General features: G+C 41.0%; 1 protein-coding gene across 4 annotated transcripts; it reads right to left on the reverse strand.

The window, feature by feature from the left end:
- LOC113076411 (kinesin-like protein KIF1A) lies at positions 1-27,197 on the reverse strand. 4 transcript variants are annotated; one of them, XM_026249061.1, is made up of 47 exons: positions 26,986-27,197; positions 25,339-25,412; positions 25,028-25,207; positions 24,836-24,901; positions 24,577-24,755; positions 23,445-23,556; positions 23,164-23,241; positions 23,007-23,072; positions 22,902-22,919; positions 22,750-22,828; positions 22,504-22,582; positions 22,133-22,275; positions 21,933-21,971; positions 20,678-20,880; positions 20,501-20,580; positions 20,319-20,394; positions 20,154-20,233; positions 19,016-19,206; positions 18,726-18,906; positions 18,377-18,449; positions 18,181-18,274; positions 17,879-18,027; positions 17,601-17,779; positions 16,703-16,840; positions 16,278-16,589; positions 13,807-13,925; positions 12,742-12,827; positions 12,448-12,583; positions 11,696-11,870; positions 11,312-11,402; positions 11,091-11,209; positions 10,953-11,008; positions 10,755-10,863; positions 10,576-10,642; positions 10,235-10,319; positions 9,981-10,086; positions 4,253-4,367; positions 3,937-4,070; positions 3,705-3,766; positions 3,449-3,594; positions 3,169-3,354; positions 2,445-2,516; positions 2,007-2,125; positions 1,740-1,853; positions 748-940; positions 510-628; positions 1-398 (listed from the first exon to the last, which is right to left on the reverse strand). In XM_026249061.1, the coding sequence occupies exons 1-47, from the start codon at positions 27,089-27,091 to the stop codon at positions 323-325; spliced, it is 5,460 nt and encodes a 1,819-aa protein (XP_026104846.1). In that variant the 5' UTR covers positions 27,092-27,197; the 3' UTR covers positions 1-322. The 4 variants fall into 4 exon arrangements, with proteins under 4 accessions (XP_026104846.1, XP_026104844.1, XP_026104843.1 ...); XM_026249059.1 differs by lacking the exons at positions 16,278-16,589; positions 21,933-21,971 and adding an exon at positions 4,500-4,523 and having other exon boundaries at positions 20,678-20,811; positions 26,986-27,196; XM_026249058.1 differs by lacking the exons at positions 16,278-16,589; positions 21,933-21,971 and adding an exon at positions 4,500-4,523 and having other exon boundaries at positions 26,986-27,196.
- Positions 27,198-27,811: the final 614 nt, after the last annotated feature.

The following is a 27,811-nucleotide window of genomic DNA, read 5'->3' on the forward strand; positions in this document are numbered from 1 at the left end:
ACACAAACGGAGCGCCGAGTCGCATTCACAAATGAACTAAGAGTAGGGCCGTGTTTAAGATGCTGTTTTGCCATTCTAGCTTTAAGGTATGTTAAGGGGAGGTTCTGAATATATTTCATGTTGTAAATTTACATTTAATATGGTCTGACACACACACACATAAACACACATACTCTGTGAAGCCAAGCCCACAGTCTATGTTCGGCATGGACAGACTGAGAGGGGAATGCTGGGAAGGGCAGGCAAGAGGCAGCTGTGATGACATGGGGATAGGGCACTTATGATCACATGACCTAATTACATCATAACGTCCTGCTAGCTTTCAGTTTATGGTTTCAGCCAGAGAAAAACACTTTCTCATCCTCAGCTGTCTTGATTTTCGTCTGGAAAGCTTAGACCTGTGGGTAGAGAGAGATTAGGAGAAATGTAGCGATATCACTGATCTTGACCATTACAGCAGTGGTTCTCAAGACCTAAAGTAAGTCCACTGTTGAATGAATAGTGAATACCTGATAGTTCCTGCCAGCAGTGGGTTGAATGCGTACAGCCAGTCGTGCATCTCTTTGTCATTGGCTGCTTGGAGGAGAATGTTGCGGTGTTCAGTGCGCACTGCAAAAGTGTTTGGAGCCTGGGAACCAAACATCACATGGGTTAACAAAATCAGTAGACAGCTATGGCTAGCAGAACTCTTTACTCAGTAATCATGGGTATAATGTCATTCTGTGAGGTATAAATAAATGGCCTCACCCTCAGCATGACCTGCTGATCTTCGCTGTACTCCACTTGAGCAGAGGACAGGTTGATGATGGCTCTCTCCACGCAGTCTCTCTCACTGCGGTACAGGTAGACATATGGCCGCCGCACCACAATGTAACGCTTCACCCAGCCACTGGTGTGTGGCTCGAGAAAGTGTAGACAGCCTTTCTTTGACACAATAGGGCTGTAGTCAGGAAAAATAGATTACACATATACTATATTATTTACAGGGCAATCAGTAACATGATACATTAGGATGTTTAAAGTTTTAAGGATAGGAGTTTTTCAACAGTGGCCTTGAATGTTATACTGACACCTAGTGATGTGGATGCAATGTTATACAAAAGTAAAGTGTTTCAGTTATCAGTTAAATTGTACAAATATTTCCATGCATGTCACTTAAATAATTTTTACAACCGAAAGTGTCCAATATTTCACACATTATAAACATTGTAAATTTATTTTCATTTTTATACATGTACATATAGTATACTATACTTTGTGTTATATGACTTTGACATCAAAATACTGAAAAATACGACAAATACAACAGCTAAGGTAGCAATGGCAAATTTGATGTCTTTCTCTCTTCTGACCAACATCACTGTTTCAATATTTTTTTTCCTCTTTGGTAAAATCATAGAAATGCTATTGTGGATTTCTTCTTTAGCTTTGGAGCAAAAGGGCATGCAAGAATTATATTTGTTGTAGCTTTCATTCATTACAACTATGATTATTTCCGCTTCTAATAAACCAGGAAATGTGAAAAGGTTAAAGGAAGCAGTATTTGTCATGTGATCTCATGTAAAAACAATGACTCTCATGTAAGTGTACATCATTTCACACATTTGTCAACACAATTAAATAAAATACACCAATAAGCTGGAGTTTTTTATTGCCTGCCTGCACAGTGTAGGCTAATTTATATGTTAAAATTGAGTTAAGGAGGTAAATTTTTCGAGACAGACTGTTTGGGGTGCTACCTGACGCGAATCTCCTGGATGTTTGGGATGAAGGTGCAGCTCCTGGGTTTTCTCTCTATAGGGCTGAAGGGGTCGAGATCAGGGCTAGAAGCACCAGAGTTTGTTTCAGCGCCTCTGAAAAATCACACAGAACAAGAAAGTCATGTTAGTTGTAAAGTATTTGAGGTGTTCTGAGACTGTGTAGGCTGTTTCTCAGAGAACTAGTATTAGCCATACTGTGATCAGATCAGCAGAGACTTCTGGACTTTATGTTGAAAATACACAAACCTGAGCTCTGGACTGCAATAGTGTCCGTCCACAAGTGATGGGCAGGTGGAGGAGGGTGTCAAAGTGCTCAGATGGGAAGAAGAACTTTCTCCTAAAAGTGATGCTGACATCTCTGATAGCTAAAAAAAAAAACCAAACAAACAAAAAAGATCACCACCTGGTGATAAAGCTGGAAACAAATTAAAAGTGTCTCGTTCATCATATTCCAGACAATGCCATGCTTACCCTTAAAGCATCTATTACACTACTCATGCTGCTCTACTCTAAATGAGTGAATGAGAGTGAAAGTGAAATGACGATTATTTTTTGTAATGGTTAAAGGAAAAAGACATGTTAAATGAGACCTAAGAAGAAAAAGAGATAGCGAAAGAGAGAGATATCTGGTCTGCATGAGGGAGAGAATGAGGCAAGGTCTGGATGGACACTGTAAAGGCTCACCTTGCTCTCACTGAGACTGCTGCTCACCTGGCTGTACTGCCTGTTGAAGGTGTGCATGAGCAGTCGCACACACTGAAAAGAGAAAAAGAATGGAGGAAAAAGGAATAAAATACATAAAGCAACGACATTAAGAGTTTAAGCATTTAAGAGTAGTGGTTTTCAATATAGTAAAAGAACAGTTAAGAGTAATAAAAACGTATGGCTTAATCTCACCAGGACCAAATTTTAACATGAACATATTCTAACATTTGGACATGAACAATGTTATTAGAAAAACTAAGTGTGTCTATTAACGTTACACAGAATCTGAATTAAGATATTGCAATGATTTTGTTATTTTTTTCTATTGAAATGCCAGTCTTATTTATTTATTGTTGTACGGCAAACAATTATTTGAGGTATCTGAATGTTTTGTTTTGAATGGAGTTTAAGTAAATAAATAAGAAAACATAATTGGTCTGAATACTGAGCCTTGTGGTACAATATGAAAAATTCATTATAACTACCTGAGAAGCAACTGTGTGAAAAATAAGACTTGTAAGAAAAAATAATATGTATATACATTATACAATTGAAATTTTGTTTTGAACATAACATTATACACACACACACACACACACACACACACACACACACACACTTTTGTTTGATTTAGTCAAACTGGACTTGCTGGGAATAGCCTATCAGTGTCATGTTATGTGACTATAAAGAGGCAGACATTCACCTTGGCAGCCAGGTCCCTCTGCCTCTCGGTGGGACTGTCCAGACACAGACTGACTACTGGGTTGATCGCGGGGCTGGAGGCCTTTGGTGAATCCATCAGGTCTTTGCCACAGAAAGAGTCCTGTCCCAGAAGTAGAGATGCTTCCAGCTTCTCTCTCAGCAGCAGGTAATGCCTGGTCTTCTCTACCTGTAAGCAAACACAGACCTCACAGTCATTTACTCAAATGAAAACAAAAAGCCAAAATTAATAGCCCTTAATCATTCAGATGGACCATATTTACCTCTTGTAGGAGGCTAAGTTTCTCCAGCTCCCACTGGTGGTCCAGGATAAGGCTGTCGCTGCGGGGCCTCCAACCCGCAAGGTTCTCCTCTCCGCGCACATACGCCACTGAGGTGTCCAGCACCCGTCTGCGCCTCCTTTGCATACCTGCACCATCACAGCAGAACAACAAAATAAATCAAACAACTAGGTTAAATCGTCATATTCATGTGATATAAATTTGATAATTTGAACATTTTAATTTGTACATAACTTACCAGGACTTCCAATGTCAGCCAAATGGCAGAGGCTTAATTCATACACTCCAGTCACACGGTTACTGAGACACAAAAGACCAATTAACCATTTAACGTCACTATTAGGATGATAATCCAAATGAAAAACAGTTTTGGATGTCAAATTCTGAGCATTAGAGCTTGGAAATGGTGCATTGGTTGACTCAAAATCAATTTACTTGACTGCAAAAAGAGGCCAGCAAACTTTCCTCACCTCTCAGAGGGCCTGAAGGCACCAGTGCTGAAAAGGTTTCGAATGGAGCGAGACGCAGGAAGTTTAGCATCTCTGGAGTAGAACACCATGCAAAAGTCCTTGGTGATGACAGTGGGTTGAGTGCAGTTCTCCATCTAAACATTACAACAACAACATCAGTTGAACATCCCATAATCAAATTCAGAGCTAGACTTCTGACTGTGTAACCTGAATTTACTCTTACTTGTGTTGATACTTCATTTGACTAATTCCAATATCTCCCACATTGATTAAATGCCATAATCTGATCAATTTAGTTTGAAAGGGTCCTTCTCACCTCAAGATAGGCAGAAAGAGTGATGTAAATTTTCTCTCCATATGGAGTGACACGGTTCAGCAGGAGGGAGTTGTGCATGGAGCTGTCCCATGCTGCCTCAAAGCGGTAAAATGTCCTAAAAAGTTGCAAACTGCTTTGAGAAATATATCATTGCTTATATTTTTTCTTCATTTGTACAAGTTTGAAAACATAAGGTGGGTTACAATAAATAAATAGAAAATTCTGTATGCTTAAGGAAAAAACATACCTATGGTCAATTCCCAATGACACTCTGACAGCACACAATAAAGAAATTAACATGTTAGTGTATTAAAATATTGTTAACATTTTATTTATTAGAATATTAAGAATAAAATAACATTTAAATACATCTATGTAAATGTTTAGTGTTGTTAGCACACATATTTTGTCACACCCTCAGCTCGTTCCCTTAGCCCCAGTCACCATTGCCAGTCACCATCCACTCAATCTCCCATGCACCGCTCACGTGAACCGTCACCTGAATACTGATTACCTGCACCTGCACCAGCAATCACCACACCTTTAAATACTCACCTCACTCATTCACTCACCGGCTGGAATCAAGATTACATGGACGCTCTTTGTGGATCTTCTGCCTGCTTCTTGTGGACCGTATTGTGACTCTGTGGAGATTCAGATACAGCGATTAAGGGAAGTGACTCTTTGTTGTCAGGCCTAGCTTTGTACTTGAACTCACCTATTGATCAGTGCTTGAAGATTCACCGTCTGTGACCACACTTACCAGCTCTGTTGAAATCCCATGTTAATAAAGCTTCACGAAAGTACTTACCCGTCTTCTCCTCTCCTTGTGTGGATGTGACAGGATTCCAGCCCCGGAAAACAGAACTTCATATCTCCATGGATGTTAACGCTGCTGCTCAGGGAGCGGCTTCGGACCCGTTCACCGAAATGGTGACTGCTCTCCGCCAAGTATTACAGTCAGTTTCACCACCCACCGAAACTAGTGCTACCACCACCAACAGCACGCCCCTTGCACGTCCCGCGTGCTATGCGGGTGAACCGAGTGGCTGCAGTGGGTTTATACTGCAGTGCTCACTGTTCGTCAACGCGAATACCAGTAAATTCCCCAATGAGGCCACCAAAGTCGCCTTTGTGATCTCTCTCCTCACCGGACGAGCGCTACAATGGGCGGAGGCTCTTTGGAACTCCCAGAGTCCGGTTCTATCCTCATTCGATGCCTTCACCACCCACCTCCAGGAAGTGTTCGGGATGGCTCTAACTCCTCTTTCAACCCATGATGAACTCTTAAATCTCCGCCAGGGAGCCACGGAAGTTCACGACTACACTCTCCGTTTCCGGACATTAGCCGCCACCAGTGGTTGGAACCAAACTGCCCTGCTAGCTGCATACCGTAAAGGTTTAAAGCCCCAGATCAGAAAGCAAATGGTCATTTACGACGATAATGTCAATCTCGAGACATTCATCAGAAAAACTATAAATGTTGCTCAGCACCTCTCGGCTTGTGCCTCCCCGGCTTCATATACCATCTCTCCATCAGCCAGAACGCCCTCGCCTCAACGAAACCAGGAGGAGCCCATGATCACCGACTCCTACCGCCTAGATGCCTCTGAACGGAGACGCCGCATCCAGCTGCGGCTGTGTTTATACTGTGGCGAGGCCACTCACCTGATCCACGCCTGCCCAGTCCGTCCGCCTCGCCCAATGGTGAGTACAGTTTCCATTACCCCATCTGTATCTCACATACCCCATATCAAAGCCCAGATAACAATTAACTCACGTAATCTTTCCATCCATGTCCTGGTGGATTCCGGAGCCGCAAGCAACTTCATCTCATCTCACTTCGTAACCAAGCACCGTATACCCATCACCCAGAATGAGACCACCTACCGTATCACTACCATCCAAGGATCACCGTTAGGGGGAGGCAAAATAACTAGAAGGACACACGAGCTGGAACTCGTTCTGCCCCACGGACACCGGGAACAACTGGCCCTCCTCGTACTTCCTCGCGCTACCGTTGACGTCGTCCTGGGTAGGCCGTGGCTGGCCCAACATAACCCACAAATCAACTGGAGCACAGGGGAGATCCAGGCATGGGATCCGAGATGCCAGAGTCACATTCACCGTTCACCTATCCAGAGTTCACAGTCCGAGCCACCGCACCTTCAATTGCACTCCACCTCCATAGGAAGACCTGCCCTTTACTCCTCCTACTCCGATGTGTTCAGCAAGGAACAAGCCACCCGCTTACCACCACATCGGCCCTGGGACTGTTGTATCGACCTGCTGCCAGGTGCCAAGCTACCACATGGGAAAATATATCCACTCTCCCGTCCTGAGCAGGTGGCGATGAAGGAATACATCCAGGAGGCTCTCGATCAGGGGTTCATCAGACCGTCCACATCTCCAGCTGCGTCCAGTTTCTTCTTCGTCCCCAAAAAAGATGGCGGACTTCGACCATGCATCGACTATCGAGTGCTAAATGACGCCACCGTCAAGTTCGCCTACCCATTACCACTCGTTCCGGCGGCTCTGGAGGAACTGCGTGAAGCCAAGGTGTTCACCAAACTCGACCTCCGCAGTGCCTACAATCTGATCCGTATCCGAGAGGGAGACGAGTGGAAGACTGCTTTCATCACCCCTGCCGGGCACTACGAATATCAGGTCATGCCCTATGGGCTTGCTAACAGTCCATCCATCTTCCAGAGTTTCATGAACGAAATATTCCGTGATTATCTCCACCAATTCGTCATTGTCTACATAGACGATATCCTGATCTACTCCCGGAACATAGAAGAACACCAAACTCATGTCCACCACGTCTTACAACGACTCCGAGACCACCACCTCTACCTAAAAGCTGAGAAGTGTGAGTTCCACTGCACTACCGTCTCCTTCCTCGGATACGTGATCTCTGCGGAGGGAGTTCAGATGGAGTCAGCCAAGGTAAATGCTGTGGCCAACTGGGCGGAGCCCACAACGGTGAAAGAACTCCAGCGTTTCCTTGGCTTTGCCAATTTCTATCGGCGCTTTATCAAGAACTACAGCCTGCACTCGGCCCCTCTAACATCCCTTCTAAAAGGAGGTCAACGCCGGCTGCGCTGGACACCCCAAGCTCGAGAGGCCTTCAGCCATCTTAAACACCTCTTCACCTCGGCACCCATTCTTCGACATCCTGACCCGTCCAAGCCGTTCGTCGTAGAGGTTGATGCGGCCAATCACGGCATTGGAGCCGTGTTGTCTCAAAGGTCTGGTGAACCTTGCTCACTCCATCCGTGTGCGTACTTCTCTAAAAAACTCTCTCCTGCCGAATGCAATTATGGAATCGGAGACCGTGAGTTGTTGGCCATTAAACTTGCCCTTGAGGAGTGGCGGCACTGGCTAGAGGGAGCTCAGTTCCCATTCACTGTTGTCACCGACCACAAAAATCTCCAATATCTGCAGAATGCCAAAAGACTCAATGCTCGTCAGGCTCGGTGGTCACTCTTCTTTGCTCGCTTTAATTTCCAGATCACGTATCAACCCGGTCACAAGAACACTAAAGCAGATGCTCTGTCCCGTATGTACTCACCAGATCCAGACACCAACAAGCCTGATTCAATTCTACCACCCTCCGTTTTCCTCGCGCCTATCCTCTGGCAGATCGACGAGGAAATTCGAGCCGCCACCCTCGAGGAGCCTGCACCTCCGGAGGTACCCACGGGTCTAATGTACGTGCCCACCAACCAGCGACTCCCCCTACTGGAAAGTACGCACACGTCACCTGGCTCAGGACACCCTGGCAGCAGGCGAACCCTCTCGCTCATCCAGCAGAAGTACTGGTGGCCTAACATGGTTCGTGACGTTACCCGGTACATCCTCGGATGCTCGGTCTGCGCCGTTACCACCACACCTCGTCAACTTCCCGTGGGTAAATTACAACCACTACCCATTCCTCGCCGACCCTGGACCCATCTAGGGGTGGATTTCGCCACTGACCTTCCCCCCTCAAGGGGGTACACTACCATTCTAGTTGTTGTTGATCGTTTTTCTAAATTCTGCAAACTAATCCCATTAAAGGGTCTTCCCACAGCGTTCGAGACCGCCGAAGCCCTCTTCACCAACGTGTTCCGGAATTATGGCACTCCAGAGGACATTGTCTCGGACAGAGGACCTCAGTTTATCTCCAGGGTCTGGCGAGCGTTCTTCCAACTCCTCGGAACATCCGTCAGTTTATCTTCTGGATATCACCCTCAGACCAACGGCCAGACCGAGCGGAAGATTCAAGAGATCTCACGGTACCTCCGTACTTACTGCTCCCAACACCAGGATACCTGGAGCCAGTATCTGCCGTGGGCTGAGTATGCCCAAAACTCCCTTCGCCAAACCACTACAGGCTTAACCCCTTTTCAATGTGTTTTAGGCTATCAACCACCGCTGTTTCCCTGGTCAGGAGAAGTCTCTGAAGTGCCCGCGGTAGATCACTGGTTCCAGGAGAGCGAGAGGGTGTGGGACTCAGCTCACGTCCATCTCCAGCGGGCAGTTCGGAGGCATACAGAGACCGCTAACCGACGCAGATCGCCTAATCCCGTCTATCTACCTGGAGACAAGGTTTGGCTCTCCACTCGGGATATCCGCCTCCGACTGCCCTGCAGAAAGCTGAGTCCCCGCTACATAGGGCCGTTCACCATCCATTCTCAGATAAATCCCGTCACCTACCGCCTGGACCTACCACCACACTACCGGATCTCACCCACGTTTCACGTCTCACTGCTAAAACGTCACACTGATCCAGTTTCTCCTTCCTCCACAGAACCAGAACCGCCTCCCCCTCCAGACCAACCCGAAATCCTCGGAGACAACATCTACCAGGTCCAAGAGATCCTCGACTCCCGGCGGCGGAACGGCCACCTGGAATACCTCATAGATTGGGAGGGGTTCGGTCCCGAGGAGAGGTCGTGGATACCACGCAATGACATCCTGGATCCGGCTCTCCTCGAAGATTTCCACCGACAACACCCGGACCGCCCGGCTCCCAGAGGTCGTGGTCGTCCCCGTCGCCGCTCTAGGATGCCTGGAGTCACCCGTGGGGCGGGGGGTAGTGTCACACCCTCAGCTCGTTCCCTTAGCCCCAGTCACCATTGCCAGTCACCATCCACTCAATCTCCCATGCACCGCTCACGTGAACCGTCACCTGAATACTGATTACCTGCACCTGCACCAGCAATCACCACACCTTTAAATACTCACCTCACTCATTCACTCACCGGCTGGAATCAAGATTACATGGACGCTCTTTGTGGATCTTCTGCCTGCTTCTTGTGGACCGTATTGTGACTCTGTGGAGATTCAGATACAGCGATTAAGGGAAGTGACTCTTTGTTGTCAGGCCTAGCTTTGTACTTGAACTCACCTATTGATCAGTGCTTGAAGATTCACCGTCTGTGACCACACTTACCAGCTCTGTTGAAATCCCATGTTAATAAAGCTTCACGAAAGTACTTACCCGTCTTCTCCTCTCCTTGTGTGGATGTGACATATTTAGAGTAACTGATTAATATACATGAATTAATTGACCTTATATGCATAATACAAATCATTTGAATAAATAGAATTCATGTAAACACTTTGTTATTGCTAACATTGCTATTTTATTATGACACAATAGTCATATTTCAAATAGCAAAAACAGTTTGTAAAGGTATTGTGTTATTGAGAGGTACTGGAGGAAGGATCAGTGGTGTACCTGTCATCATAAGATGGTCGTATGTAGCTTGAAGACAGGATGTTGAGGGATAGGATGTTAGGGTCGATGATAGTCTCATCTGCTTCGGGTGTGTTACGGATACGCCCTTAAAAAAGAACAAAAGAAATGCTGTGTCATCTGTAACTCTGCCTGAACGTTCACCATAACATCTCCGTTTGTCCTCTATGCCAGTAGCGCTTAATGTCATGGATAACATTTTTTTAAAAGAGAAAAATAGCACAGCATTTTCTAACCTATGACGAGCTCTTTAACCTCCTTCCACTCTATTTCATTGCCGGTTTCATGGGCAATAGTCACTGTAATTCTCCTTTGGATGCCCTGCAGAAAATATGAAAAATCCCCCATTTTTATCTCAATCTAAAAATATGTTCAAAACTTGGGGTCTGTAAAATCTTTTTTCACAGAAACAAATACTTTTATTCAGCAAGGAAATATTAAAGTAATAAAAAGTGACTGTAAAGATATTTATAATTTTCTAAACTTTTAAAAAGAAGTGTAAATGAAATACCATCTCTTATCATCCGTACTACCATTAAAGGGGTTGGTAGGGACAGAAAGATGGATTCATGTTTACCTGGTGCAACAGGAATGTACCATGGCAGGGCATTGCACCCCTGTGATCAACAACAGCTGGGATGTAGCTAAAAAAGTACACAAACAGATACAAGGGTTACATTATATATGAATAACCTGCCATGCATATAGGCTTAAATGAATAACCGATAAACCACAATGTGTTTATCAGATACTCACTCTCCGTTGGCCTCCAGCTCACAGATCTCAAAGAATGCCATAAGGTCATATTTGCAATGACAGGGGCCAGCAGTGGAGCGTGTCAGCGTGTTTAGTTTAGTGGCAGGCACTGGGGAGAGACAGAGATAGAGTTCAGACACAGACAGACCACAAGTACTGTATGTACTGGTCAAGAAATAAGACAAAACATCACCCTACCTGGCTTTGATAAAGGCATAACTCTAGGGAACTGCCTTCTTGTTGGACGTAAGGAACTATAGGGAGGGAGGGAACATTTTATTTGACATTTTAGGTGACTAAAATGTATTATGATAATAAAAATCTAAAGTTGCTCACCTGATTAAGTCCTTGCAGAGAGGAAGGAAAGGCTGTTTCTGGTAGTGGCCGAACACCTCAAACACGATTGGCTGACTCTTGATGTATTCCACAAAAGACTTGGTGACTTCCACAGTTATCTGCAATAGTAGCAAACCACACAAATTGTTTATGTTTGATTTATTTCTAACATCTCAACATTGGTTGAATTACTTCATTAATAAATGACACATTTTGATTACATTTTGTACATGGTAGAATCCCAGTGGAGGCCCTCGGCCTGTATTCTTTAATGGCTCAGTGGAAAATGCCTCGTCATGCCTGTGAATAAAGCTGGAAAAAGACACAGGACAGCTGAGATGACATTGCATCAGATGTCTTATGAGCATGCTGGATGAGTGTTTGCAGAAGCATCATTCAGACTGAGGGGGTGCATTGTTTTTGAGTGTCAACTTTCAAAAAAAATTGGCAGCATTTTTTTTTTTTTGTCTAAACAACTGTGTCTGAAATGTGTAAGTAAAGTGCAAAAGTATTTGCCTTTCAAACCCTAAAGTCTGTCAGATGTACAGCACAGTTTGTTTTTTGAAAAATCCTGATAAATCTATGGATGTGATACATCTACTCACTTGAACTGGCAGAAGATATCTGCATACTCAGCAGAGATGCTGGAGGCCTGAAGCACTGTGACCCTGAAGGTGAAGTTGCTGCCGATATTCAAGTGCTGGAGAGATTTTTCCTGAGTCACATCAAGAGAACATTCCAGACCATCCTTCAGAGGACTGCTAGGATCATCAGGGGAGACTACATGCAGCAATTCATGAGAAAACAGTTAAGATTAGAATACAAATACTGTCTGACTCTACTTTAACAGTAAAAATATCACAGTATGATTATTGGGCATATTATTTTATGTTCTGGCATGTATACTGTGATGAGTGGGGCAGGGCCGAGAGCAGTGTTTGGAATAACGATGTTTAAAAGAACGGCGTTAGGTAACGACGTCATTTTTTCAGTAACGGGGTAATCTAACTAATTACTTTTCCCGTCGTTATAACGCCGTTAACCTTACTGGACGTTAAATGCGGTGCGTTACTATGCATTGATTTAATAAACTATGTAATCCGAACGCACCCCTGGCTCACACAGCGAGTGAGGAGGTGGGTTAATAACGAGATAAGCAATTATGATTGGCTAAGGCAGAGTCATATGTTTCATGGTAGCCAATCAGAGCCAGTGTTTTTACGCCAGAGGTTCCCAACTCCTTCTTCCCGTGATCAAGGAGTTTTTGTTTTTATTAAACACACATTCGTCATAAAATCACTTAAAAATAAATAAATGAGTCCAAGAGTAATGTTAAAAAAAAAAAAAAACATTTTACCTTCACAGGTGTTGTTGTTGACCTCATCAGCACTGAGGCCCATCTCTGAGTTTTGTCCTTCTCCTTCTACGATGCGCAGCTCCTCTTGAGATGTATTTGTGTGAGACATCCCACCGGTGCATGATTCTGTGTGGAACTAAGCAAAGAGAAAAACAATTATTCTGTGAACTTCTATGAAAGCAATTTAATAACTAAAAATCCAAAGCCAAACTCCACTTCAGAGATAATAACTGTTAGAATGAATTTGCCAAGAGAAAACAGAATCATTTACATTAAATGAGTAACACAACCAACCTTTTCAAACTGTTGATCCTCAAATGAGATCTTGGCAGTTCCTGATTGTCTCACACCTGAGCCATAATCAGGAGCCTCTTCATCAGCTGTGACAAGAAAATAAAGATTATAGCAACAACTTAATATTTAATCCTATTTATGCGTGCATACACAAAACAATTTTAAATATGTTCAGAGGAAAGAAATAAATAAATACATACATACATACATAGAGGTGCATCTCAATAAATTAGAATGTTGTGGAAAAGATAATTTATTTCAGTAAATCAACTCAAATTGTGAAACACATCTGTGTGCCTTGACCTCAGCCTCAGTCCATTAATTGTGAAGTTCACTCCAATTCTTGAATCGATTTTGCTTGACTATCCTCATAAGGCTGCGGATCTCTCATTTAGTTGTGCATCTTTTTCTTCCAAACTTTTTCCTTCTTGTAACTTTATGTTAACATGCTTGGATACAGCACTCTGTGAACAGCCAGCTTCTTTGGCAATGAATGTTTGTGTCTTTCCCTCCTTGTGAAGGGAGTCAATGATTGTCTTCTGGACAACTGTCAGTTCAGCAGTCTTCCCAATGATCAAAACTGAGAGACCATTTTGAAGGCTCAGGAAACTTTTGCAGGTGTTTTGAGCTGATTAGCTAATTGGCATTTCACCATATTCTAATTACTTGAGAATTGGTGAATTGGTGGGTTTTTGTAAATGTGAGACAAAATCATCACAATTAAATAAATCAAAGACTTAAACTATTTCAGTCTGTCTGCACTGAATAAATTTATTACACAAGTTTCACAATTTGAATTACTGAAATAAATGTCCTTTTACATTACATTCTAATTTATTGAGATGCACCTGTACATATATACGTACATAATGTACATATTTAATTCCTAAAAAAATTATTATAATAATTTAACAATGAAATATGAAAACATAATCGGTCTGAATACTGAGCCATGTGGTACACCTATACTGTTATTTTTAAAAAAGTAAAATGATACTTAAGTTAAATTTCTAATTGGAATCTGCTCAAAATAGGTTTGTGAAAGCATCATGAAGATAAACTTACCTGATATGGCTTGTACTGCCACACGGAGGAACCCCTTGACCTCGCCTTTCTCACTCACAATGGCCACACGGTGCACTAATGGCACAGGGTACAGCAGATTACTCAGATACACAAATGCCCTATGGGAGAAGGAGGGATGTGGGGAAAAGGAGGAGAGCCAAAGAAAGAAGAGGGATTGTAGACAGTTGATGGGGTGAAAAAAGAAGAAAGAGTGTTAACATGAATGGAAAGTTTAAATTGAAAAAATGCCAGTGAAGATCAACTCAGCCACACTGCCACTAGACAACACAACATTATACACAAAACAAGCAACGAAACAAGAAGCTACTCCAACGAAAGCCAAAAAGTCTGTGGTTCATCTGTGAATACTCTATCAGAGGTTCCATTTTCATAAAATGATACAGAAAGCGGTGATAGCAAAGGTTTTGGTCTCTGTGGGGGTTGGTGAAAGTGTTTCGAGAGCATGCATAGAGGAAAACTGCACCACAAGTTACTTTACACTATAACTTTTGACTAACTGCTCTAATTGTCAAGTCTTAAACATAGCTGAAGATAGGGAAATGCACTGTCATAAATCTGTCTGTAAATCTTTTAATTGAAGTTTCAGTAACTGATTGACGGTTTAATTATAATTCCATGTCACAATTATGTGTGTATGAAATCCCTGAACTAAACAAGACATTGAATGCAGTTAAGTTTGGTGACAGATTTGTACAAATTCATTCATTCAATTCAAAACTGCCCTCTTGATCCCAATTTGTTGCTGGATGAAGCTTGACAGGCAGACTTTAAGAGTGGCAGCAGGTATGGCCAGAGGGGAGGAGCTTTCGACAAGATTGGTGAGGCGCAAATATAGCATGCTCAGATAAACAAAATGTTTAGTGAGAAAATAAACTTAAAATTTGGCTTGTTGGGCCAGATGCAAACTGGAAAGCAAAAAACTGAAAGACAATAAACATACATGAATTTAACCTCCATCAAAGAGAAATTAAAGTCAACACACGTCACAAATCTTGCATCTTGCATGTGCGCAGGAAAGTGAGAGTGTGGGTGCCAATCCAAAACTGTGATACAAATTTTAGCTCTGGCATGCCTGATTGAGACTGCTGTAGTCGAAACCAGCTCTTTCATCTTGAGCGCTGCAGCTTTTCAGACAAAAAAATCCACTGATTTATACCAATCACAGAAAACAACAGAATTCTGTAGAGGATGCTAATTTAACTTCAGAAAAGAGCAGACAAAAATGTATTATGTTGCCATACAGTGCTGCATCTTTCAAAATGGCAGAATTGACATGACTGGCATTCACAACACTATTAATTTGTCCTGTAGAGCCACATGTTAAAATGCCTCCAAATGCCTAAAGCCGCCTTATGTACTGTATAAATGAACATCAATTAGGAATCTGTCACCAGTGGTTTACTGTGTTTCACAATCTTGACATTACTATTCATTTTGTTCAGCTTCCTCTTATTCAGTCACTGAAAACCTCAGATACCACTGAAATGGTCCATTTCAACACTGTATGCAACAGTATAAGATTATCAATCCATAAGAAAGAAGGTAAACGCTTCGTTGTCTTAGAATTAAAACACATGTGAAACATGCAGAAAGAGACATTAAAACTGCCTTCAGATCAGGTGAAGATTTTCACACGTTCAAAGTCAAATCTTGTATGACAGACCATAAAGAAATATATTTTTTAAAATATATTTTATTTATTATATTTACATTGACATTATAATACCATCATTCTTTATTCATATACGCATTTATAATTAAAATCGAAATGTGGGTTGTTGTTGTTGTTGTTGTTATTAATACATAAACTATATATTGTTTTATACTTTATTATGTTTACATTGGCATAAGGCATCAACATTTTTATTTATTTGTTTGTTTGCTTGTTTGTTTATTAAATTTGAAGTTGTTATCATTATTAATGTTTTTAAATGTATTTTATTATATTTGTGTTGACATAACAGAACAGCTTCAAAATGTATTGTTTAAATTAAAATAATTTATTATTATTTTTTTTTTTATTATTATTATAAATGTACTACATTTATTATATTTTATTTAACTGTATTTACATTGACATAATAGAATAGCATAAAAAAGTATATATAAAAAAACTAAGATCCAAATAATTCTTATACTAATTAATAATAATAAATGCCAGGAAAATCCGTGAAAATGACTTTATAATGTAGAACACCAGAAGAAAAAATATGGCATTAATGTTTGTTTAGCAAGAATTCCATTTTTACCTGTTTTACCTGAAAACATTAAAATACATTGAGGAACTGAGCAAAATTATCTTTATCTTTACAATATATTTTCTCTCCCCGTCTGTTATGTTCATTTATTTTGTGTTCAGTTAGGAAGTTCTAGTAACAGACCCTGTTGTCTGTGACTCAGTGTGAAAGAGCTAGTTTCCTCTGACAGCATGCTCCTGAAACCTCACCAACCTTCCCACTAAACTGAACAGAGGCCAGCGGTCGTAAAAGGGGTCCTTGCCATCGCTGACACATGGGGAGTCCTCCCCCACACCATCCTCCTCTCTCCCAAGCTCTGAGCCAGGGTCCTCCATAAAGATCTCATCATCCGGGTCATCCAACTCCTCCTCCTCCACCTTGACTTTCCCATGATGCCGCTCATCAGCGAGCTCGGTTATGTCAGAGTCGGGGTCGGAGAGGGTGGGGGAGAGGGTAAGGTCACTCATGCGCTTGCTCATGCACGTGTTGAGAATGGAAGTGCTGGTGCACCCGAAAACACGGGAACTGGGTTAGTACAACACCACACACGCACACGCTGTTTCCAGTCATGTACAGTGGGAATACCGGCATCCACTCAGCACTTTAAAGCATACAAATTTGACTGATCAGTTACTCACCGACCAACCAGACGGAACCATGGAAAGCGGTCATAGAAGGGGTCACCGCCGGACATCATATGTTCACAGTCCTCGACTGCATTACTGGGCACCTCTGCTGCTCGGTCATACATTTCTCTCATCAGATCCAGTCTTTGTCTGCTGGGACAACAGTGATGCATAAGCAAAGCATACTCTGTGATGTTCCATTTATATGCTCACTTTTTAAACATAAACCAAAAAGGAAAAGGCGGCTAAAATTCATTATGATTAATTCTACACATAGTGCATCCAAATTTTTGTCTCTTTAGAATAATAATGTACCAAATACCAAATAGTCATGACTGTGACATCAATTTAAGTCTATTTGGCCATTATTCAAGGGCATAAGCATTGATAGTGTAGAAAATACTTGTTCATTTTATAGTATCTGAATGAATCCCCTTTACATTTTTTTAATTAGTGTTGAAGGTGTAAACAAGCTACATATTCATCATAATTTAAAATAGTTCAACTATAGCCAAGCTACTCAGTTAAAACATTAATTAGACACTACTACAGTAACTACAAACAAAATGCATGTAACCATGATTTTTAATAGGACAATCTCTTTTTAGTATATAATTTAAACGGCAAAATTATGTTGGGTTGAATTGGTTGGTGAATCATTTATTTACATTATCTGTCTGACCTAACAATTCACTAATATTGATCAGACTTCCCAATGCAACATATGAGACAGACATTCATATGACACTGATGCAGCATTTCTTATGTTACATCATTTCTGGTGTAAAAAATAAGCGTTTTATCGGAAAAGTAACACCATTTTGAAAATAGCTGAGTCATGCATAACTTAAGGGCTAGACTCCTCTTGTGGGCATTTTGTGCATATTGTGTATGTTTAATCTCACTGTACCTGAGTTTGTCCAGTGTCCAGTAGTGTGTGGCACCATTTTTCTGGTCCTGAACCTCTACTGCCACAATGGTGCGTGGGAACTGCCTTTTCTCCCTATCTTTGGCTATGCTAGGGGGCAAGAGGTCAGGGGGCAGTGGGGAGTACAGTGTGTCCGTTAGTAGTACAAACTGAAATTGAACCTGCAAAGTAAAAAGGGAACAATTATTAGATTTGTATCCATTTATACCTAAATGAACTTTTTTTTTTCATTAAGCTGACCTAAAATCATTTCAGTGTACCTTTTTCTTTAGCTCCACACTAATGGCATTAGCCTCCTTGAGGAAAATTGCATTTCCCCAGAGCAAGTCTCTGAGAGAGGTGAACTGATAGAATCGCCATTTCCGGAAACCCCAGAGGGCCAGTTCTGTCTCTCGCTTTGTCCACGGCACTACAGGACCAAAATATGAACCATGAGATGTCTCAGAAACAACTAAGCACTTACAACACGTTTTCAGAACATGAAATCATATGCTAATTTGATTATGCACATGATATGGCTCAGATCATACAGTACCTATGTGGTTTAAACTGTATTACCCACCTTCCTCTTCAGGTTCCTCCTCTTCCTCTGTAGTTTCTGGGTAATATCTTGAGTTGACCTGCCTCTGAAGAGCTTCCAGCTTACTCTCATAGTCCTAAATGAAAAATCTATGTTAAATTTGAATTTTATTGACAGATTCTTCCAGTTTCTCCCTCTTAAGGACAAATTAAGCTCTTAATAGTCTAAAATGACTTACTAGTCTCTGTTGTTCCAGAAGGTTGCTTGCTTCTTCTCTCTCCTTGCGGTACTGGTCTTCTAGCTCCTGTAACCTGTAAATGATGTGGGCCTCAGAGTAAAGCCACAAAAACTAGATATTGGAGCTGATACTAATTATAAGCTGGTTGATTTGGTGGTTTTAGCCAGCTGATCTGATTCTCAGAGTGGTTTAAATATCTAGATCAGTCACGAAACTCTATCTTGGTCAACATTTAACATTTAGTCTGGTTCGGGGTTCACTGTAGGTGGTCATGGAGCATGTTATCAGAGCTGAAACCCTCCACCTCCTCCAGCTCCACCTATCTAGATTTGATATGCGATATATGTACCTTTGCTCCATCTCTTGTTTCATATCAATGCCTTGTTTTTCCAGTAGTTCTCTCTGGGCAAAGGCCCAGTCCACTGGCTCCACAGGTGTGTCTGCACATGGGGTTCTCTCCCTCTCTTGCCGTGCTTGCTCAGGGTCATTGAAGCGGAACACGTGGCTCTTGCCCATAATGATACGGTTACCTAAGATAGATAGATAAAAGACAGGGTCAAAACATCTTACAGAGACCAAAAAAAAAGAAAGTTGTTCAATAGACTGGCCATGTTTGTGCCTAGAAACTGAAGCAGTTACCTGATCTGAGAACAGTGGGCTCTGTCACTCTCTTCCCATTAACGTAAGTCTCTGCTCCCTCACAGGGCTCCAGGACCACCGTACCCTCTCCTGAGGCATTTGTGCTACTTGTAAAGATACAGTGTTCGTCTTCAATGAAGTGGCCGCTCAAGACAATATCCTGGCGACTGCTGGCATCCTCCCGGCCGACCCTGCAGGAAAACATGGAGGCCATATGTCAGAATAAAAGGGAAAAAATAGGAAAATTTTAACAAAAATGTACTGTTTTTTTTTTGGCCAACACTTTTTGTGTATTATTTTTAACATTAGTTAAAGGTTTCTGTTCATTAGTTATTTTTAACATGAGTTAGATCATTAGTTAAAGCTGCAGTAGGGAACTTTTGACGCTCTAGTGGTTAATAAACAGAACTGCTGGCGTCTTGCGGAAGAACATCATAGCCGGAACTACTTCTCTCTGTTTATGTCTATGAAGAATCACAAAGGTACTGGGTTACTCCGCCACGGTACACCCGAAGCAATCTAAAAGTCTGAATATAAACACTTATTATAGGTGCACCCTAGTGATTCAGGAGAAGCCAAAAACACGGTTTGGAAAATGGATTCATGGTGTACTCACTTATTATATACATTTTTTCTACATTTTGAACACAAACAAAGTTACGGACCGCAGCTCTGATTGGTTGTTTTTTCCCGGGAGTGATGGAGTTTCTGCAAATGGCAATAGGACCACTGGGAGGAGCCAGAGGAGCTTGATTTTTTTCACAGATTATCTGTCTCATATTCTACTGTCAGGACATAATGACAGGTTTAATAAATATGTAAAAAATATTTTTTTACAAAAGTTCCCTACAGCACCTTTAATGGTTAGTCATGTAGTTAGAAATGTTTATTTTTTTATTTGTATAACACTTTACAATAAGGTCACAGTGCATGACTAATGTTAACAGATACAACTTTTGATCTTAAATCTATTAGAAAATGTTGAGATCAGCATTAATAAATGCTGTAGTCTTTAATGCAAAGTAGTGTTCATTGTTAATTCATGTTAACTAACACACACCCTGCAATGTCTTTGTGGACCCCCAGTGGTCCATGACCATGACTGAAAATACTGGGTGTAAATAAACAACATTCTTACTTTGTGATTCCATCTTTAATGTAGTACAACAAGCATTCAGACATCAGTGGATCTTCATTGAGGTTGACCAGGTGAGATGTCTGAAAGTCAAATCATAAGGAAGTGCTGATTGAAGCATAAGACGAGGCTAGCTTCCTTTTAGAAAGCACAATATGATCTTCTAACCTTCTTTGGTGAAAAGACTCCAACGGTTCCTCCATCTTCCCTCATCGCCACACCCATTTCAGCCAAAAGTGCCTCCCTGATGAAACAAGGAGATTTGTATTTATTTATTTTTTTTACACATGGAATACAGAACTTGAATCTAGACACATTTCAAGATAAAATCCCTCTCAGAGGTCTCCAACCTTTCCATTCGAATTGCCTCGGTGCGACGAAGCTTCTCTTCCCAAGTTTCATTGAGTTCTGCGATTATCTTCTCAGTTTCCTAGTTGGAAAAGAGGTCAGACATTAAGACAATCAGCACTGGGCCTTATTCATTTATCACACCATCTATCCAGGCATCCCAACAGCTTCTCTCTCACCTTCAGCCTCTCAATGGCTTCCTCGCTACCTGGGCTGAACATGATCCGGTCATGCAGGCTGCTGATGGAGCCAGCTCGGCTGGACAGGGCAGAGAGGGAGGGCGAGGGACTCATCCCTGTCATGGCATTGGTCACTGTGGAGAGATCACCCCTTTGATTGACAGCCTGGATGCTATTGAGATTAGTCTTGTAACTGGACAAGTCTGGGCAACACGTGGGAACAGGTTGGAGAGTCAAAGGATAAAGTTGTGGTAAGAGAGAAAAGGAAAACCATGGAAACAGAAAAGAAGGGGAAGGAGGAAGAGTAGAAAGTGTCAAACATAAAGTTGAAAAGCGAATCAAAAAGGTTATAAAGCTGCAGGGGCGCAGGGTAGAGGACATCAATTTGAGGACTTCAGACACTGTAGTGTGTTTGATTTTCCAAGTAAATCAGAACATCAAAAATTATCATTAATGTATTTTTCCATCATGCCTCAAATTCATTGAACCATGCTTGAGATAATGAGCATGGAGATGAACTGAACACTCAATGTAATACTGATCTGTGACTACACAGACCGCATAGATGACCACATGCCTGCGCGTCACGTAGAGGCAAATCCCAAGCAAAACCTCTAGAGTGCCTTTGGACCATCAGAGCAGCGGTGTCCAATAATTGTGTTCCCCGTCAGATTAACTCGTTTTATTTAAACTGATTAGTTGAAACTGCACAGCATGGACTTTGGTGGTCCAGAGATTCCTGCTTTGGCCATCGCAGGGGTCGGCAGCATTAGAAAGGGTCAATACTGGCACACATATAAAAAGGACAGAGGATTTACTGTATGATTGTTATATGATTGTAATATACTTAAACTATTTATTATAAAATGTTGAGGTTAGATTGCAAAAATGAACACTCATCAAGCAAATAAGAGTAAAAAAATATGCTCTGGAGAGTAAATGTTGGCATGTGGCGTGAACAAGTGCATTGAAAAATAAAAAAATAAATAATTATGTATCAGACAGCGCAGAGCAAACTAAAAACTGCAAATGCAATAGTGCAATAGTGAGACACCCAAATAAATGTGTGTCCTGTGAGTTACAGTCTTGTTCACAGTGCTGCATGGGTGACACACTTTGGCACTGCTTTTGAATTTTTAGGTTTTGTAATATACTGTAAATAAAAAACTACATTTCATGTTAAGAAAAAATAAAAAAGTTGCCGACCCCTGGTTTATCATAAGCTGTGAAGCCTTTAGGGTGCCAAAATACACACATTTGAGAGCAGATATCCCAGGAGCCTGTGCCCGATATGCTGAGAAAAACAGGGAGAGAAGACAAATCTTTCAGACACATTCCTAGAGCTGCTTTACTCATAATATCGCCTGGCAGCATTTGAATCTAAGAGGAAATCTGTCATTTTAAGTAGAGTGAAACATTGTAGATGCTCAGTTTGAAGTGTATCAGGTGACTCACTCTCAATGATGTCTCCAAGACCCTGAGCATAGAGCAGGTCCTTCAGACGTGCCACCTCGTCCTTCAGCTCACGCACCAGGCGGTTGTTGGGGTCTTCATTGATGACGGCGTTGCAGCGGATCTGCTTGGCTCGGTCGGCATACCTGTGACAGTGATATTGCTACTAACTATCCAAAACGGTTTCAGAATGTGCCAAAACTTTCAGCATACAGAACATTACCTGTTGAGGCTAATAACATCTAAAAACATAGATCAATTCTTCATAGCTAATGCATAGCCATTACCAAACAAAAACAGTTTTTAATGTTACACGTTTCTAGGTTATTAGTCTAAAATACAGTAATGCCTTCATGGCAATAGGTGGTTCTTACCTGAGCGTGCTGAGGGTCTCATCATAGTTAATGTCAGCAGGGCTTAGAGCTGCTACCATAGCAGTGCGTGAGTTTCCTCCTGATAAATGAAAAACATTGTAACCTTCAGGAATCTTTTTAACGTTTTGAGACCATACCACAGGTAAACTGACCACATTGGCTGCAATATGCATTTCGTTATGTGCTGGAGAGCAGTTATAATTTTTAAGAAAGTACTGTATGTGCATGGTCCATAAAGCCTCATACCGAGGTTTTCTCTCAGCAGCCATGTCAGAACTGAATCTCTGTATGGAATAAAGCTCTCCACTTTCTTCTTCTTCTTGTTCTGTAAGGAGAATGCGTCAATTGTCAAAGCTATAAATGCTTGATAATTAAAGACAAATTAAACTGATCCTTACCTTGTTTGGTGCACAGTCCTACAAAACAACAATATTTGTTTAATGTTTACCATTTTTGGACTTCTCCTTTAAGAACTTTTATTTGTAAACTAACGGGAGTCTTACCATCTCAGCCAGACCCGAGATAACTTTGCCTAGTGTTGTCAAAGATTTGTTGATATTGGCTCCCTCCTAGAAAAACGTCAAAGCAGGCACATTTATAAGATGCATTCATCCGAAAAGACAAATGAAAACTGAAGATGTTGAACTCAAAGTGACCCACCTTGAGTCTAGTGCCTTTAGCTCCAGTAGAATCAGCCCTCTCACTCCCTGCCAAGTCTACCAAGCTGATTTTGCTGACCTGTTTGCAAATGGAAATGTTTTGTCTAAGAACGGTGAAGCACTCTACTTCAGCCTCAAACTGCCAACATCCATCAGTGATGCTTGAAATGCAGAGTATCACCTACTTTTGCATTCTAGTCTATTTCTGAAGAGGCAGTCACATTAACTTTGCCATAATATGTGAAGACCTGGTGAGAAAGGCTGAAGGAGAGGATGCAGTACCTTTTCAGACGTGTTTTCTGTTTCACTATCATGTCGTTTCTGTGTGAAGATGATGTTGAACACAGCATGGGAGCGGCTGCTGGTCTCATTCATGTTGGTGGCCGCCACAGTCCTGATAACAGAAAAGCAATGCAGTGGTGAATAATTGAATTTCATTTACATACATAGATTATCTTATCCAAAAAGTAAGAATTTATGCTTCATTTTAGATGAATACAATTTTCCCACAATTTTCATTCGCTCAAAATGATGTGCAGAGATATATACACTGTTGTGCAAAAGTGTGGGGTCAGTATTTTTTTTTTTTTTTTTAGAAATTCAAACCTTTTTTTTGTAAGGACCATAGACTGTAAAAAAATATGGACCTAGTGTCCGTGACGTCACTCATAGACTCCTCAATAGCGGTTTTGAAGCTCAAAGTGTGCAGAGCGGGCCATCGCCATCTTGGCAGCGCGTCACCAGGCGACTCTCCCGGATAATCGAAAATGGGCAAAAAGGCGGGAGCTGATTGCTGAAGCCACACCCACCTAGCGCGACGGCATTGTCAGCAGCGGCAATCCACCTGTCACTCAAGTGGCCACGCCCTTAATTATGCAGAACTTTAAGTCTTAATATAATTTAAAAGGATGAGTTTAAAAAAAAATCACCCCCCTCACAGTTGTCATGAAGGGCAAAATTAGCAATATAGACCAAAATAATTTTTTGAACCAGGCTGTAAACATGTTTATTTCTGCTGTAAAGCTGGGCATTTTAACATGGGGAAGTCTATGGGACTGACTCCCTTTTGCAGCCAGCCTCAAGCGGTCAGTCGATGAATTGCAGTTTTTGTCACTTCCTTATTGGCTTCACGAAAGAGTGCACAAGGTTGCCGCTCGGTAAGGACACATTAAATTTATTAAAAGTAAAAAAGTTTATAATGTTTATAATGTTACAAAAGATTTCTGTTTCAAATAAATGCTGTTCTTTTGAACTTTCTACACATCAAGGAATTCTATAAACACCATTGTAATTCTTAGTTGAATAAAATATATGTAGCATAGAAAAGCATAAGAGACATTCTAAACTTTTAAAAAATCTTAACAACCCCAAACATTTAAAATGGTAGTGTGATCTATACTCAAATTTGTGTCACCTTGCTTTGTTTCCAGAGTCCATCAGGTCCTGTATGTCACTGTAGGAAGTAACGGCCAGTTTTGATAGGTCCTCCACATACGGTCCCATCAGAGGATGCTCTCGCACACGCAGATTCCCTTTGTTCTTTGGGTTCAGAAGGTCCCGCACACGCTCACAGTAGATCTCCATGTAACTGACCTGAAAAAACAACAACATTTTATCATGCTATAATGATTCTATGGTAAAAATGCAATTTATGATGCAGGTGCTGCTCTTACCTCAACCGAGTATGACATGCTGTTGTCATTATTGTCACTGATCTTGGTAAACAGGTCCTCACACAGCTGTCACAGATAGATTCAGCATTACGAATGTGTTAGTTTAAACCCTGCAGCATCTAAGCTTCAGTATTTGCTACAATATCAAAGACAGCGATAATGTCAATTACAGATGGTATAATAGTGTACTACCAGTGGGATGATGCCCTCTTGGTCTTTCTCTTGCTTGCCCATCATGGTATATGACTTTCCGGCCCCAGTTTGTCCATAGGCAAAGATGCAGACGTTATATCCCTCGAAAGCATGCAGAAGCATTTCCTCCCCTATGTCTTTATAAACCTGCTTTTGGCATGCATAATTCACATCTTCTGGCTGTTGAAGACAGAAATGCACAAAGTAAAAAAAGTTAATAACCATAAATGTCTCAGTAACATTTATAATTAAAAATAGCAGCAGGGAGTTGTGTAAGAGGCAGATTTGGCAGTTAATATGAAGAAACTCACCGTTGTGTGTGACCAATAGGAATAGTCAAAGTTGAAGCTCTTGCTCTCCTTTGGCAGTTTCGGGTTCATAATTGCTAGAAAACAAAGAGAATAAATATAATGGAGAAAACAACAAACTAAGTAAAACTCTTCCAGACTCCTCATTTAATTTCAATCACACTCAGATCTGAAGTCTGGCAAAAGATGACACTAAAAAACTCATGATGAGGTCAAAGGAACTTCACTATTTATGTATTCATAGCCGTTCAAAACTTGGGGTTTAGGGAAGATTACAAAAATGACAGTGAGGGTATTTATAATAGTACAACCAATTTCTTTTAAAAAGTAAATTATGTTCTTTTGAACTTAAAAGAAAAACATAGAATGTTGATGATAATAATAATGAATGTTTCTTGGGCATCAAATCAGCAAATGAAAATGATTTTTAAAGGATCATTTGATATTGAATTACTCTGCTGAAAATTCAGCTTTGCCACCACAGGAATAAATTAGATTTTAAAATATACTAAAACAGAAAGCAGTTTAGTTAGATTAAAATAACATCTCACAATATTATAGTACTACTGTATTTTTCATCATAAGATAAGAAAAAAAAACAGTCATACTCTAGCAGGCTATACTCTAAATAAACAAATTAATTATACTTAATTATAAATTGTAATTGTAATTTAATTTATTTATATAAATTAAATGAAGACCTAGTTTATTTATCCACAAAAGCCATGTTCAAAAAGACAAAAATATCATCTCAATATAGTCATCATAACAGCATTTTCTGCACTGTCACTATACGTGTATGTTGGCATGTTTCAGGACAGATGAGTCTAAGGAAGCATGAATCATGCCATCCCTGGGGTTCTGGGAATGAGATCATGAACCTCCTGCATCCTTTCACCAGCACAAAGCCGTGCAGTGTGTGTGACCTCACACTCTGCATCAGCTGACTCTGTTTTCCCATGCACTCACGCTGCAGGCAGAACAACAGGGCAGTTTTTGGAGCTGCTCTAGAAATGGGGCCTTGAAATACCACAGAGTTCTTGGCATGAAGTGGACCTTGTTTCTGAACATGTCCAAGTCTTTTGCTAAAGACATGTGAAATGAACATTTACCAGTGATAAATATTTTTACCATCCATGTTTTCCCATGATTTTTATTAAAATATATGTATTATAAAAATGTTGTTGTGACAATGAAATTATTTTGCTATTTTTCTTGCATAATAGAGAGAAACATTTATCAGATGAACCAGTTTGCATCTCTAAGTCTCTCATATTTTTGTCTTGATGGATAAATGCAACAATATTGCACAGCATTTTTATAGTTTGACTTCTGAAAAATAAAAATTAGAACTAATGTACAGTAAATTTGAAGTCAACAAACAGTCAGGTGGTGACAGGCTGCAGACCTCACCAATTTAAAAGAAAACCTTTACAGAAAACTAAGTATGACCCTTTTGATGTTTTCAAACTGCAAGCCTACAGATGCACTAATATTTCCTCTCATGGTGGTGCTGATGAGAGAACATGAATAAATATTTCATTAGTCATAAATTATTCATACAGCACAGTGACAAAACAACTTTTACTCAGATGAGTTTAAATCAACATTGACAGCGAGTGAAAATATGTGTTTTGAAAGAACACTCACTGGTAGTGTTGCCTGTCATTTGGATGATACACTTGCTCTCTTTTCCGATCTCTCGTGAATTGAAGGGACGGACCCTGACGGCTACTTTGACCGAGGCACCTGCCATGGTGTCTGCGTGCTGGAACTCTGCTACTGCACAGGATCTGATGGGACGAAGCCCAGCCAGGAATCAGAGGCCACCTGCCACCTGTAGAAAGAAACGCAGACATGCCACTGTATGTGCTGGAATAGCAAAAGAATAGATGTTATTTTACTTCACTATAGAATTAAGAGTACAGTAAAGATACAATTAGGCCAATTAGAATAACAAAAAAACACCATGTTTTGTCAAAAGTCAACTTTTTGCAAAACAAGACTAGAAATGGGTTAAGGCCTACTCTTTAGATTTAGTACCTTAGCAATTCACTTGAAGAGATAATTAAAGAAAATCCCCATAAATCTGTTCAGTATTGTATTGGCTAAATTACACCATGATATTCTCATTTAGGTAATGGAGTTCTCTGAGATCCAAAACATGACTCATCAGGACTTTTATTCAGTCGGACTTTTCAGGACTTTTCATTCAGTAGATTACTGTACATCAGATATGGCTATGTGAACTTGAAAAACTATGTGTAGCGAAACAGACTTACAAACAGGTTTAGGATTCATATGCAGATTTAATAAAAGAACAAACAAATAGCTTGTTCAAATGAAAATCCGAGAGCAAAGGTCGGCCAGCCGGCAAAATTCAGGCCTATTCAAGGCACGCAGACACTGTAAAGCTACTCGTATTGTAGATATTTTCACATATATCAAATTAAGAGCTCTGATAATCGATTCAAAA

Source organism: Carassius auratus, unplaced genomic scaffold (assembly GCF_003368295.1).
Source record: "Carassius auratus strain Wakin unplaced genomic scaffold, ASM336829v1 scaf_tig00020441, whole genome shotgun sequence".
Lineage (NCBI taxonomy): Eukaryota > Metazoa > Chordata > Actinopteri > Cypriniformes > Cyprinidae > Carassius > Carassius auratus.

What these genes read in the sequence shown, in the direction of transcription:
- LOC113076411 (XM_026249061.1), bottom strand. Translation starts at nt 27,091, where the DNA reads ATGGCAGGTGCCTCGGTCAAAGTAGCCGTCAGGGTCCGTCCCTTCAAT. An exon ending in CCTATTGGTCACACACAACG is followed by an intron (nt 25,208 to 25,338) that starts GTGAGTTTCTTC and finishes TGTCTTCAACAG; the next exon opens with CCAGAAGATGTGAATTATGC. An exon ending in TATGCCTTTATCAAAGCCAG is followed by an intron (nt 10,864 to 10,952) that starts GTAGGGTGATGT and finishes GTCTCTCCCCAG; the next exon opens with TGCCTGCCACTAAACTAAAC.